This window comes from Lissotriton vulgaris, chromosome 2_1 (genome assembly GCF_964263255.1).
Source record: "Lissotriton vulgaris chromosome 2_1, aLisVul1.2, whole genome shotgun sequence".
Lineage (NCBI taxonomy): Eukaryota > Metazoa > Chordata > Amphibia > Caudata > Salamandridae > Lissotriton > Lissotriton vulgaris.
The window spans coordinates 783,684,513-783,700,562 of NC_141687.1; the positions used below are offsets into that span (position 1 = coordinate 783,684,513).

The following is a 16,050-nucleotide window of genomic DNA, read 5'->3' on the forward strand; positions in this document are numbered from 1 at the left end:
TCGGGGCCTAACATGTTATTTCCAACCAACTAAGGCCCTTCAGTTGCAAGATTTGTTAAAAAATTATAAAAACAAATTGATCATAAGAAGGGCTAGTCGAGAATCAAATTAAAGAATTGCTTTATGCACGCTGCTAGCTCCTTTCTATTAGAAGTTGGGCCACTGTTGCCGGTAATAGCACCACTCCAGGCACCAACTGTAGGTGTTTCCATGCTCCCCACCTCAATGTGACACTTTCATAGCCAGCATGAGCACTGTCACCAGTGCCAAAACCCACTAGGTGCTATATCCGTTCTTACGCACAGTCACAGCCCCTCTCCACCCCAACAACCACTTCCAACCAATGATGGGGCTATAGGACGCAATGAGCAGCACTCATTTGTACACCCCCATTCACTGTGTTCAGTCAGGAAACTTATCATGTGTGTAAACCTGGGATGCACTGTGAGTACAGTGGCAGGTCACATGAAGAATTCCCATAGAGTACCTACAGGATGCACGTGCGGGGCTCTTGACACAGCCTTCAAACCTCTCACAAAGTACCATCCCAATGTGTCTCCTCCCCTCGTGCAGCTCTGTGGGTTTAGCACGTGCTACATCAATCTCATGTGTAGCCTCCGCATCACGAGCTTGATTCCCGGCGCAGCCACTCATCCTTTTGTCCTCCCAACATCAAAATGAGGAGCACTGAATCTAACGACGCTCCAAGTACAGAACGGATAAAAGTAACAACAGCTCCTGAGAAAAAATCAGTAGAGGTGTCCCTAGAAAAGCTGTGTCGAAAATGCCCAGGGCAGGCAGGGCCTCGCTTGAGAGGTCAGTCATGAAACCCAAGTTCACACAACATGACTCTTGGCGCTGAGAGTGGAAAAATGTGCACAGCAGGGGGAAAGGGATGGGCAGTGCAGGTGACACTTTTCATTTGTAAAGGAATTCCTACTAGCATCATATCCCCTGAAGTGCACATCTTCCCACCCCCACCTGCACAGCACATCAAGAATGCTTTGATGAAATCCCTGTCTTCAGACAAGGATATCACCTCGGTGGCAGCGTCTCAAAGAAAACAGTGGGGTGGGGCAGTTGCTGAAACCTTTCGGAGGCCGGCTCAGGCTGGTTCTGGGCCTTTCAGAAGTGGGCATTAAAAAAAATTCTCGGATGCTGAAGCATCCGATAATAAAAGTGGAGCCTTAATACGAATGAAACCGGGGAGGAACGTTTTTCATACTTTTAATTATTTTAGTGCATTGTAAAATCAGGAAAGTGTGTTGTGCTGAACCTTGGCAGCCCGGGCTGAAGTTGAAGACTGTGGAGGCGGGCTGCAACTTGTTTAGCCCAATGGGTGTTGTGCGCCTGTTCCCCACCAAGGTTCTAGGGCAAACAAATGTGGTCAACATCCATTTATACAAGAAATCACATATGACTAGGTGAGGAATGGAAATTACACACTATTTGATACAGAACACACACCGCCAGGGACCTGCATAACTCACTGTCCATGCCGGGGTACCTGTGACCCTGACCTGCCTCCAGGGAAAGCCCCAATCAGTAATCAACTCCAGGGAACCCAGGGTAGGGCTGAAAGGTCCGGGAGTACCAGCAGGCCAGCCCCCCTCCAGCCATCCCTGTGTCAATCAGGATCGGGTCTGGTGGCTTAGTGGACTAATGCATCCACTGTAGGGGCCTGTGTTCAACCTCATGGTCACAGGTTCAATTCCCGGCGGGTCCACTCAGCCTTTCATCCTTTCATCCTTTCTGGGGTCGATAAAATGAGTACCATTGAGTTGGGTAACAATAAACATCTGTTATTTAGTGCCAAGATGCCCCTTTTGGGGTGAACGTTGGCTTTACAAATACACATTTTATGTTATGACCTCATCAAGGGGACAAAACCAGCAGATAGCCCCATTTTTTCAGGTAGCCCCGTTATTTTCTGCTCAAATACCCATCACATTTCTTCCGCATTTTGCTCCAGGTGTGGGTGGGTTTTCTCTTCAGATGCGACGGAGGTCCTCATTGCCAGGTGGTCAAGGAAAAAAGAGGCTGCACTCCTTCCAACTGTGCTTTCAAGCCCCCCCCTGCCTCAGCGCCTTAGGATAAGGTCACCATCTTGTGGGAACATGGCCGCTGCTGATCCCACTCCTGCCCATGGAGTGACTAACGACGACCCTCTGCTGCATGCAGGGTCTGCCAGCCCATAGTGCAGGGCTCAGGTCCTTCTTTTTCTGCACCTAACAAAATGTTTTTAAGAACATTGTTTGCTAGAAAAAACTCTCTTCCTATAGCAAGAGTGGCATTACCCTTCATCACTTTTCCTAAAAGTTTAGTTTGCACCTATAACTCAGGTTCTTTGTAAATAGCAAGTATCACATAGATAGACATTACCATTCATGTGGGGCATAGGATATCATGTAATTTTCGAAATTACATTTTATAAATCGGAACAGTATGTAATCCTTTTCAAAACCGTCTGTGTTTTAAGAAACACGCTTTCGATGATTTACTGGTGCATAGTTGTCGCATTTTAATACAATGTCCGGAACTTGTTTTTATAATTATTTTTCCAGAAATTATTTTAAATCACTTTCATTATCTTGAAAACTTTGTTTGATAATGACTTTCTTTAGCCTGATACCTGACACTTATATTTACTGAAATGTATCTCAAAATATTCACGTTTCATTGGTTTTAATTTAACATTTCCTTTATTCGACTAATAATTTTTATTTTGTACAAATCATTTTTTTAAAGTTCTGTTATAATTTTCTTTCTGTTTGTTCCATTTTACATTTTATTTTCCAGACACCTCTCATTGACCCCGACATCCCTCTGCGTCCTGCTAAAACCATTACCCAGGTAATGGAATGTTGAAATGTAGCTACTGGTTAGCGCGAATTTCATGAATGTGTGGTGACAGACTGAAGCACAATTGGAGGGGAACATCTATTCCTCCACAAACTAGCATAACTGCTCCCCTAGCTCAGACATATGTTTTTATGAAGCTCATTACGAATAACATCTGTCTAAGGCCAGTACTTTAAAATACTGTTATGTGTGCCATTCAAGCATCGGTGCGATACATTGTTACAGAAGAGTGGGCAATAACGTAATTTGTTCTTTTGTTATTTCTCATCATAACTCTAAGGTGCCCTCAGAAAGAATCCTCAGGGCTGGAAAGGTTCTCCGGAATACAATCATATCTCGAGCGCCTCATATGATAAGAGATCGGAAATACCACCTGAAAACCTATAGGTAAGAGTCAGTACCAGGACTTTTTATAGGTATATGAATGTATTTAAAAATGTTGGCAAATTTATTGTTAAATAAGTGTTTAAGTGTATATTAATCGAATATTACATTTGAGTTTAACTCATAAATGTTCGGGAAAACGTTAACTAGCATTTTTCACACGTTGCATGTGCTGTATCGTCAATTAGGTGAGTTAAGTATGCGTAGCATATAATGCCTATGCAATACCTGTGGCTCTCGAAAACAAAGAGAGTTTTGCCTACAAGTTCTGCAGCAATTCCTGAGCCCGGAACACGTCCATGGCCACAGAGCCTAAGGCGAATGGATTTGTTTTAACTAAATAAGAATCCATGAGAAATGTAATCCACTTTTCCTGTTATCCCATACAGGACCTAATTACAAGTTAGGTTTAAATCTTTTTATTGAGAGCAGCACCATCAAGACAAAACATACACTGCACAGGTTATGCGGTTCAGTAGCAACAGAAAGCGAATGGAAGTTAAGTACAACCCCAAGGGGGGCGGACGTGATAAACAATGGCCAACTGGACCAGCAAAGGCGTATAAAGACTATATGTGTAGCAATTATCCCCAATAAGAAAGCCCTCCCTCCTACCTCCCTCCATCCCCCCAACACCCCCCCACCCCCGCCCCCCTGTCCAGTGCTCATATTTGCCAACTCGTTGTTCCCACACACCCGATCTTGAGTGATCCATCCTCTGTACTCCTTAGGAGTCTGCCTTTTTGGGCTCTGTAAGTCTCAACAGGCAATCTCGGGCAGGTGAGCTCCCTGAATTCAGTGACTAACAGAGAATGAAACAGTTGCCAGAGGTCGTCAAATTGGTCAATGTCTCCCGCCACGGTGAGCGAGAGTTTCTCCATTCCTAACACACACCACAATTTATGCAACCAGCCTGTAGTGGAGGGGACTGTAATCGTTCGCCAATGTGTAAGAATGTTCTGTACAGCAGAACCCAGAGCGATGGACATCTGGCGTCCCCTACGTGAGTGCAAGGGATATGTCAGTGGATTAGGGAGCCCCAGCAAAGCATAGGCAGGGAAGCGGGGCAGTTCCGTTTGAAAGTGAGTGTCAATGTCGTCTATCACCTGCTTCCAGTAATCCTGGAGGAGCGGGCAGTCCCACAGGAGATGCAATAAAGTGCCTGTGTGTCCGCAGCCCCGCCAGCAGTGCTTGTCTCTGTTGCGGTCAATCTCATGCTGCCGTTCCGGGGTATAGTACCAGTACGTGGTAACCTTAGTGAGTGTCTCTGTGAGCCCGGTGTGGTATGCGGAGTGGCGCGCCCTGTACGAGATCTGGTACCATTCGCTGTGACTCAGTGTTTTGCCTAATTCACGGTCCCAGCGTTCCCTGCCCGGTTTATAGAAGTGTATTGCGGAGGGCTGAAAGAATTTGTAGAGGTCTGAGATCAGTTTGGAGTCCGAAGTGCTCGAGAGAAGCCATCGCTCATTGGGTCGGAGTTTCCTATCCGTCGACTCCCGTACCTGCGGCTGGAGCGCCCAATGCCGAACCTGCATGTAACGCAGCTGGTCCGACTCCGAAAGGTTATATTCCTGTTTTAAGAGCGAGAAGGGAAGCACCCCGTCCAGGCCGTAGACATGGTGGAGGACTCTACACCCGCGGGCCTCCAGTGTGTGAATGCGCCCCGTGCCAGGCCCGGAGTGAAATCCGGATTATCGACCAGTGGGGTAAGTGGGGAGGGGAATGTGGTAAGGTCGTGCTCGATATTAGTGGCATCTCACGCTCCCAAAGGGACCCGTTTGACGAACAAAGCGTAAAGATTGGCAGGTCGGTGGGCTTTACAAAGAAAAGGTATCTCTTGGAGCGGGCGCCCCGCAATCGCCTGGACCTGAAAGAGCCAGTGCCTTTCTGACTCCCACCTGCTCCATTCCACTAAATAGCGCAGTTGTGCCGCCTGGAAGTATTTAAGCAGGTTCGATATCCCTAGTCCTCCTGCTTCCGGACTCAGCATTGCTAGTGCCTTCTCCATTCTCGCTGATTACAAGTTAAAGTGATATATATCACACCTGGGTCTCGTTATTTATCGAGTACAATAAATAGCATCTATTTCAAGCTATTGGAGAATAACATGCAGATTTTGGTGTTTAACTATTTTGAAAAAAATTGGACCCCCACTAAAAAACAAGAGTTCTTGCTAGTTGTAGGGAACGATATCAATTGGGGTAAGACGACAAGCTAACTACAAGATATATATTACACTTATAATGAAACATATCAGGCCTTGATTTATGTGAAAACAGTCCACATTAAATAAGCATATGTATAAAATTTGCAAACACTTATTGGTTGATACGAAATTATATTTCTTTATTATAATGATTCGATTTTTTTACGGTTCATAATCTTTTTATTATTTCATCACACCTATCAAATACATACTTTTTTTAATAATTTAAAAAAAAATCTTTTTGTACATAAATAGCAAAACAACACAGATTGTTTTTCACAAACACAACAAAATAATACTATACACAGAAAAATTGTATTGCCGTTAAAAACCTAGAGAAGGAGTTATTGAGCAATTCAAAGGCTGGCGGTCGATGAAAAGAAAACACGACCCACGTTTCGGCGTTAAAGACTTTGTTTGGTGGATCCGTCTCAACTTTCTCTATTATCTGCTCTTGAACTCAAGATTAATGATTGAGACCAGAGTTGAGTAGAACTTTTCCGTGGTCAGGGGCACACCACCAATACTGTGATATCTGGCTAGAGTCGATCTTGTTACGGCATATAGATGATAAGGTTTGGGTTATTGCTTCCCGAACAATATATATAGTAGTATATTTACAATTAGATGGTCAATTCATTTGAGATATTTCCATAAAGATCATTCGGCATAAAATGTGTTCTATTAGGTTCCTTCCTATGCGACACGATTGCAGAGAGATAGAACTTCAATAAAACGACTCCTTTTAATTGTGTGTGCTTTTAATGATGAAGAGCCGGTAATAGTTCAGGATTTCTACCGATTTCGAGTAATCTTCCAAATATATCGTCAATATATGAAGGATACCGGGAAATTTCACGCCCTCTCTATTCCGTGGAGAAGAGAACCTAACTCAACAAAATCCGCATGGTACGGAAAAAAAACGTACACATTTCCCCTGTTGAATGACGACAGATTTGACCTGCTGAAATGTAATGAAATTTGGGGTATTTAACACATCCAATAATTATTGGATATGTTAAATACCTTGTAACTCTTAATTCCAACCCGTGCATGAACAAGGGTTTACACATGGATCGGAATATAATGAGCAACTCATAATCAGGCTCTTAATATTTGGAGCATTGGATTTATTTTACCTCTAAAGTTGTCTGAGACCCCAAATGCTCTGCAAAAACAGTATACCTTAGTTCTCTTATATTCTCTCCTTCTCTGTAGTCTGTCCTGCCCTTGCAGGGACAAGCTCATCACTGATATCCCTCATAATAGTAATAACAAATCCCTTTGACATCAGCAGTATTCGTATTGGACTGCCTGCTCTGCTGCTGACAGGTCAGCTACGATAGCTGTGGTTCAACATGTATCATCCAAGCATCAATTTATAGTTTTTACTGCAGAGTACTATTAAATTGAAGATCAGGTTTAGAAAATGCTGTTAGCACCAACATTTTTTTATGACTGAAATTTGGCCAGAATTATGAAATTGTACTTCTTTGATATTTGATAGATGGCCTGTTGTGTGTCTCATCAAGCTACAGCTGCTTAATGTTATGCATAACTTATTTTCTTTACACCTCTGTTTAGAGAGCCCAATATAAATTTAAAGCCAATTGATACATTTTCTAATAAGTATGTCTGTCCAGACCAGCCTGAAAGAGAACCTCACAACTGCCAGGAAGTGGACAGTGAATATGACCTGAGTGCACGCCAGGGCATTTTTTTGTGAATACATTTGATCTTGCTTGGTTTATTCCAAATAGATGTCTCAGGTAGACCCAGAAAATCAAGTTCCCAGCCTAGTTCCTAGTGTATTGTTAGCAGAAGATGGCTGTAAGAAATTGACCTGTTAAACTTTCAGTGAAGGAACTGATGAAGAATGCTTAGGAAGAAGATGCCTCTGTGCCTTCAGGCAATTGGCTGCTGATAGCACATTTCTGTGTGCTAGGAAAGACACTTCCACTCTTACTGGTAACTATAAATGGGTGTCACCCTTTTTGTCCCTCAGACAAACATAAAGCAAATAGAAAATGAGAAATCCATGGATTTTAGTTAAGTAGACCCGCTGCCATAATGGCCTTTTTAAAATCTGTAAAGTCTACCAAAGCCACGGGTCCAAAGGTGGGGACTGCCATTTCTTTTAAACTGTTCCTAGGCAGTGCGCTTCAATGTGATTGCCTCTTATTAGGTCATTGTAGTAGGCAGGAATGTGCCATAGTTCAGTATATGTTTGCTGATACACTAATGTCTGAATATAGATCTTATATAGCTCGGTTGCTATTCATACCGGATGGCAAAGCAAGGTTATGGTAGAAGTATTGCTTTTAGCCCTACAAGACTGGTCTGAAACAAATCATACTCTTCCCATCATTACAACAGTATTTTGCTTGGGTCAGAGCACCCTGTCTAGTTGCTTCCTCTTATTGAATTTAGCTATTTTAGCATTTAATAAGAGGTCTTCCATGCTTGATTTCTGATTATTTGATTTGGTATCTGCATTTAGTAGTATAAATCATGAGATGTTATGAAAGAAACTAAAGAAATACTCTATTCCATTGGAGAGGAGGCAGCTGATCAGAGGAATTCAACTGTTATACTCTGCAATCTGGTAACTAACTATAGGAGTAACCCATAAACTTTGGGTGGACATTTGGGTACCTATAGTAACAACAATGGCGTCCAACCTCTTATTCTTTCAAACATAAAGAAAACCAACATTGGGTGATACAATTATCTATCACAATATGCTTTAAATAGAGGATAATAATAAACAATAAGAGAAAGTTAAAAAGACCATGTAAACTCAAAAAATAAATATATCAAAATAATTTAGGCATACTTTAAGTACACTACTAGTAAATGTGAAAATATATATGTGTTCGCTATAATAGGTACAGGAAAACACATGGTACTGGTGAGTGAAGAAATCATCCAGAAAAACATGATCTAGGAAAGAAATTACGGAGACATGTTATATATCCATCAACAGAGTACATAAAGTAACTTGAGTCTTTAAAATTTATTTTAAAGAAATGTACCCAGCAAGAAACAGAACAATTTTGCAGGTAGTCTTTGTTCCCGAATTAATGTCAACCGCGTGCCAACCCTACTAGAACTTAGCAGGTCATCATCAAGGCCATGATTAATGGTGATCAGTACATAATAACACTCAATAGTTATGTTAAGGATGAAAGATATAGAGCACAATAAAAGTATGCACAAACAATATTTATGAATAATGATGCTACATGGTCAAAGAGAGGAGTAGTAACTATATATATATATATATTGTGCTGGTGGTAAATAATACCTGAAATAAAGATAAGAAGAATTGCAGAGATAAGCATAAAGAGTCCACAGCGAGAGACAAGATGGAAGTGGGCACGTGTAGTGAAACACAAGGAATGGGGAAATGAATTTTGATGTAAGTACATGATTATGGATTCAGTACTAGTCCCTAAAAAAGGTTATATTTAAATTAGAGAGAAGAAGGTCGATGCACTTGACTAATTCATTAAAGGCAACTATTTAACTGCAGAATGGGTGAAACAAACCACGTTGATGGCCAATTTCAATAAAAATCACAAATCTGAGGTAAAGTAAAATAATGTGGATATCCACCATGGGCTCCTAAGGTCCAAAATTCCCCCATTAGTGAGGGAAATTACAATTGAGTTCTGGTCACATTGAATGGGAAAATAAAAAGGTAGAGGGGTAGGAGCCTAAGGGGACAAAAGCGGGCAGTCAAAAATGAATGGTGTCAAAATTGAACCGACATCCCAAAGCAACAAATTGAATAACGATTTAAAAAGAACCCTCATAATAAATTGGGAATATGGCAAGAGAGGATTGTAGTAGGCTGAACAAATAGTATAAATATGTAATCAAACACAATGGATTATTTATTCCTCTTTGGGGGTATGTAGGACCCAGAAAGGAAAGGTTGTAGGAGGAAAGACAAAAATAATTACTTACAAATTCAAAGAGAAGAATGTGTAATGCTTCATGGTCTGGGTTGCTGAGGTATCAGTCTGAGGCACTGGAAATATCGGTAATCAGGGAGGCAGAGAATAATAATGCATGACCTGGAAGGACTAGTGGATAATACTGGTATGAACAATATCACACTCTCGAGGTGCATGCCTCTCTCATCTTAATCAGCTGTGCTATAAGACATGTTAACGCTTCTTTTTAACATACTAGGTGCATTTTTTTAAACATATCAAACAATACCACCATTGTTCGAATGATTTGGTTTGGTCTTCAATATTCATGTAATCTGATCCCTGTAATCATATGGATGAAGGAGGTATGTTTCTCTCCAATAAAAGTTGTTAATATGTTCCCCCTAGGGGCTGTCTAGTGTTTTTCTCACTGGCGGAAGTGCTTTATGAGAATAATAGCCGGCACGTTATGCGCTGGGGGAAGTGCTGTATGAGAATAATACCCGACATGTTATGCGCTGATCAACAACGGAAATGTGGTTTCAGTGCGTTGTAGTAGCTCCTTTGTTCTGGAGAACTAATCAGTGCATGTAATGTCAGACATGATGTTAAACGCTTATGTCAGACAAGGAAACATGCTACATATGTGGTCATGACTCAGGACTATTTTAGGGATGGCGCAGTGGAAAATATTATCAATGGAGGAAAAGACACCGCATGGTTGGAAGCATCGGACACTTGACGAAGTTAGCTGTTAGCAGGGTGGCATTCTCTTGTTTTGTTGTCAATAAGAACTCGATTTCCATAGGATAATAGGATAGTACATTGAAATATGGGGGAGCGAGTTGGTATCTTCGTCTTGAGACCGTGTATATATATATATATATATATATATATATATATATATATATATATATATATATTTACTGCCTATTGTGCCCATGTGGATTAAAGTACATAGGCAGTACAGTGAAAAATGTTAAGTTACGGATATTGGAGCACCAACGTGCAATTATGAATAAGGACTTTAACTACCCCGTAGCTAAACACTTTGCTCTCAAACACAATAGCAATAGGGAACTCCTACAATTTTTTGCGCTAGATCACATACCAGTAGACCCAAGGGGTGGAGACAGGTTGCGGAAATTAAGAAGACTAGAATCCCGCTACATAATTGACCTCCAAACTAAGGCCCCCCTGGGACTGAATAGAAATGAAGAATTGTCCTCCCACCTGGGTAAAGCTTAAACTCTGTAAATACGAGATCCATTATACCCCGTGAGCAATGCCGATCCACGGCTGAATAACGCACACCGCACAACAAAGGCAAATATACTTTACACTTGTATGTTGAATTGTTGGTAAATCACAAAATACAATATACCTTAACAATTGAAATGTAATTTTTAATGCCTTTATGATTGCGAATACTGAAATGTTGAAGTGAAAAGTAATCTACTATGTAAATAGCGTTTCTCACGGAGGTAAAACGTCAGTCCTCTTTCTATGTGCATGCACAAACGTAATGAAAACCTTTTAAGTACGCTTCCTTCCGTGTCAATGGTAGACACTGACGAAGGAATACCGAAACGCGTTTGTCTGCTGAGCGATTAAAAACATACTGAACACTTTCCCTGTGAGTGCCGGAATTTCTTTCCTTGGACGCGAAAGAAACCTGAGCTGTGATATATATATATATATATATATATATATATATATATTACCTACTGGCGATAGCCAGTAGGTATATATAGTTAGGATTATTTCTCTATGGAACTTTTGAAAATTCTATGTCTAATAACTTTGGCGTTTGTGGACGGAATCGGCTGAAATTTTCAGGAAAATGGCACATTTTGTTTCTGAGCAGCCCCTGAAAATTTGTGGGGGGTTCGTCAAGGGGGGGCCGAGAAAAAAGGGGGGTCCCAAAACGCGTTTTTCCCATGTTAATTTCCATAGGGCGTTTGGCCTCACTTTTAGCTCGACCGGCTGAATGGATTTGCACGAAACTTGGCAAAATTGTAGGGACTGTTAGCCCGATGTGCCTTTGCTGGGTCTCAATATATGTGCTCCAGTGGATTTTGAGAAATTAACGTTTTAAAAAATTTATATATCTGTGACAGCGTCTCAGATAGCGCTCCAGATCGCGTACTTTTCGCGTCACGGAGCTTTGCGAAGCGATGCTGATTGGCTCTCCGGTGTCTGTCAACATTCTAAACAGTCCGGAGCGGCCGCCATCTTGTCTCTCGGTGGGATCGGGAGACAAGAAGAGGTGAAAAACGAAGGGGGAATTTAATGAAAGGGGGCAAGGTAGACCCCTCTTGACCCCCTAGGAATGATGTTGGGGTTATTAAAGGGTCCCGTGGGGAACATTTTAAAAATTTGATTTTTCACGGTAGAAGCGCTTCTCGGTTCGCAAATTAACGGCTGAATGGATTTGCACGAAACTTGGCAAAATTATAGGGACTGTTAGCCCGATGTGCCTTTGCTGGGTCTCAATATATGTGCTCCAGTGGATTTTGAGAAATTAACGTTTAAAAAACAGGTATATCTGTGACAGCGTCCCAGATAGCGCTCCAGATCGCGTACTTTTCGCGTAACGGAGCTTTGCGTAGCGAAGCTGATTGGCTCTCCGGTGTCTGTCAACATTCTAAACAGTCCGGTGCGGCCGCCATCTTGTCTGTCGGTAGGATCGAGAGACAAGAGGAGGAGAAAAACGAAGGGGGAATTTAATGAAAGGGGGCTAGGTAGACCCCTCTTGACCCCCTAGGAATGATGTTGGGGTTATTAAAGGGTCCCGTGGGGCAAATAATAAAAATTAGATTTTTCGCGGTAGAAGCGCTTCTCGGCTCGCGAACCGGGTCGCAAACTGGTAGCGAAACATGAATTCGCCATTTTGTGTTTCGATTTCATTAAATTACTAGGTATAAGGGGGTACGGGAGACGTATCCTGACCCCTTTTGTTTTCTGAGGGTGGCTGAGGAGGCTCATATATGTTGATACATGTCTTCCAGCGGCTGTGCGTGAGCGTTTTTTTTTTTTGTTGCGTGACGTCTGTTAACGTTCGATTCGATGGAAATCAGGAAGTGTTGACCGCCATTTTGTCACTGCGAGTAAATATTTTGTTTTAAATAATTGTTATAAATTAATCCTTATTGATAAACATTGTCTGCGCCATCTTGTCTTTTTTGCAATGCCACACTTTTGTTGAGCACGGCAGCCATTTTAGATGCCTTGACCAGACCCACTCTCTGCACGCCGCCGATCCTCAGCATGGCTCCTCACCCTCGCAAGCATCTCCCCCACGCACTGGTCACCCCCGCTCTCTCTCTCATGCATGGGCCAGAAAGCTCCTCCCATGTGCGCTGCTCTTCCCTGAGAATCACACCCTGTGCCCGCCCGACACCACCCTTTCACCCTATTCACTACCGCACCCTCTGACACTCTTCTTCCTCTGTGTCCGATTGTTCAGGCCCGTCCCAGGCTATCACCTAGCCCTGCAGATGTAGTTTATGGCCCCAGCTGTAGAGAATCACCCCTCTTCAAAGGAGTTACAGTAGATCTGTCACACCACACGCGTTCCTACTATCTGATAACCATCCTGTATTGTGCTTGGGGAGGGGATTCTCACTGTGAGGGTGTGTGGGACCGAGCCTGAAGCGGAAGATTCCAGGGATGCCTCTTTGTACATCAAAGTTTTTACAATTATGTGTCACATTATAAATATATAGTACTCCAACAAAGTAGGATTATAACACTTTAATAACTTTTAAATATATAGAACGCAACAAAAACAGTAAATACATTTAAACATTTTTTTGAAAAAAGAAGCAACAATGGTCAGTAGCTGTGTTTTGTGCGAATAGTCCCAAGGCAGCACAACGTGCTGAGTTCTGGAGGGCACCCAGGTGATGTTACCTGGGTGCCGCACTGGTTTTTGGTATCCTACAATGCAGCTCCGAAAAACGGCGTGGGGCGTCCCGGGGGGTGCGCGGGGAGGCCTCGTCAGTAGCGGTCTGTTGTGCGAATAGTCCCAAGGCAGCAGAACGCGCTGAGATGTGGATGGCACCCAGGTGATGTCCAGTAAGTTGTCGCACTGGTTTTGGCATCCTACAATGCTGCTCCGAAAAACGGCGTGGGGCGCCCCGGGGGGGTGGGGGGGGAGGCGGCGTGAACGGGTCTCCCCAGGTGGAGGCTCGTCGGCTGTACTGGGGCGCCCCTTTACCGTTTCAGTTGCCATTCCGCCCGCTTTTGCTACACTGTGCCTCATCCGCCATTCAGCTGTTTATCGCCCGCTCTTGCGGCTACAGCGTCTCGCTCACCATGTAGTTGAGTTGCGCCCACTCTTGCGGTGCAGCGATAGGCGGCTGCCACAGGACTCTTAAAATGGCGGACGGCTCTTCGGATTTGGGCCTGGTCCACTAACATGGCCCTGGGACACCTTGGAACTCGGACGTCCCCTGAGCCTTGAAGATTTTACAAAAGTCTTGGGGGCTCCCGACTCCTGCAGGCTTCCGGTGGGGAGCGGCTGCCATGATTGCTCGCGGAATGACCACGACGGAGCCACGAGATGGTGGTGCTCTCAGGCTGACGCCAGCTTTAGTCTGAAACATCTAGAAACAAGGTGGGGCTTTCATCGTTTGGGAAAAAAAATGTTTTAATCCAATGAAAAGTGATATTTTTAGGTCATATGATCAAGCCTTCCATCATTAGGAAACCAAAAGTAAAATGAACCAATGAAAAGTTTTATAAAGAAGTCACATGACCTGTTATGCTTACGTTACGCGCTGCTATAAAAAGCGTAGAAAATCCGTTGGCACGTGAGGCGGCGTCAGTAGCGGACAGATGTGCGAATATGCCGAAGGCAGCACAACGCGCCGAGATCCGGATGGCACCGAGGTGGTGTCCAGCAAGTTGCACTGGTGTGGCCATCCTACAATGCTGCGCCGAAAGTCGGCGTGGGGTCTCTGGGAGGTGGGGGGGCGGGGTGGCGCAAACTGGCCTCTCTCGCCTCCCCAGGTGGAGGCACCTGATGTGCAGTGCGGCGCCCCTTATCTTTTCACTCGCCGTCCAGCAGAGTTGCGCCCGCACTTGCTGCTACAGTAGGCCGAAGGCAGCACAACGCGCCAAGATCCGGATGGCACCGAGGTGGTGTCCAGCAAATTGCCGCACTGGTGTGGCCATCCTACAATGCTGCGCCGAAATTCGGCGTGGGGCGCCCCGTTGGCCTGTGAGGTCGCGTCAGTCAGTGGGGGCTGTTTGAGAAAGCAATGTGATGCTGTGCGTCGCCCCCAAGATGGAGGCTCCTCGGCTGCAGTGGGGCGCCCCTTGGTGTTTCACTCGCTATCCAGCTGAGTTGCGTCCGCACTTGCGGCTACAGTAGGCCGAAGGAAGCACAACGCGCCGAGATCTGGATGGCACCGAGGTGGTGTCTAGCAAGTTGCCGCACTGGTGTGGCCATCCTACAATGCTGCGCCGAAAGTCCCATGGTCCGGCGGAACTTTTTTCCTTTTCCTTTCTACATCTTGTCCCACAATCCGTTTAACCTTTAGACACGACCAGGTCCCTGAATGTGTGCAGGGGGACGCTATTGATTGAATCAAAATGGCGGCTTCACACAAAGCTGACTCAAGCGTTGCTGGTGATGCTATACAGACAAAAAATGGTTTTCAGTTTGTACATTCTTCAGGATTTTTCCATCCAAGTCTGCTTGAGAGTTTGTAGAACAATGGCTTTAGATCTTGCCCTCCCCTCTTTTGACTGTTGGTCTTGTTGCCTATCTCTTCTGTTGTCATTTAACTGAACCTTTTTTGACTGCCGAAAGGGGTTCTGGTCCGACCGCTGGTTGGTGGAGATATTTTGACTATATCCTGGACCTGCCCGGCCTCGCCCAAAATGGCGCCGGTATAAATGGGACTCGTACCTCCTTGTTGTGTACTGGTTGCACAACCTTGATATCACGAGATACGTATGCAGTTTTGAAGCACATGGCGGGCGGGAATGAGAATTGATTGAATATTTCGACATCCCTATTGATATTAAGTTCTGATGTGTTATTGATTACTGTACTATTGAAAGTTCGAATTAACGTCACCCATGGTACTTGCCCGCAAATGTATATCTAGATAATTTTATTGTAAGTGGCCCTGTCGTATTTTAATTACAAAATGTACGTCCACCGATTCCGCAACTGTTAGACACCTTAGTTCTTGCAACCTAATGGCCCGCTCGTTGCGTTCCTCTACAGTGTAAATGTCTCCTCATCATATACGATTCCAGTTTGCTCCGTGGCCGGCCCACGTGGTTATAGGCCCGTATTTGTATACTGACATTTTCACAATAAAGGTTTTTAAAACAAAACATGGTAGTAGTATTTACATTGGTAAAGTTTTTAATTTTAGTTTCTGTTTTCGAATCAGTAAAAGGCAAGTGAAATAAAGCAGTCCAATTACATGACGGATAAAAGGTATAATACGCAGGAACGCAGTAAAGATAAATGGTCAAGGGCTGTTGTGTTTTTTACTCCTGCAACATAAAGTGATCGATAAGAATCTGATATTCAGGCGTATCGGCGACTAAGACAGCAGGCCGAGCATCTTTTGCTCAACGGCTCCGTCATGGGACGAAGAAACGCCCTTTTGCTAGAAAAAGGAATATATT

General features: G+C 43.7%; 1 protein-coding gene across 1 annotated transcript in view; it reads left to right on the forward strand.

Moving 5' to 3' along the window:
* Window positions 1–16,050, forward strand: part of RAPGEF4 (Rap guanine nucleotide exchange factor 4) — a 1,206,373-nt gene that overhangs the window by 692,281 nt on the left and 498,042 nt on the right. The window contains exons 7-8 of the mRNA XM_086956142.1: window positions 2,800–2,853; window positions 3,143–3,249. Coding sequence (XP_086812268.1) covers window positions 2,800–2,853; window positions 3,143–3,249 — 161 coding nt within the window. The remainder of the gene's footprint in view (window positions 1–2,799; window positions 2,854–3,142; window positions 3,250–16,050) is intronic.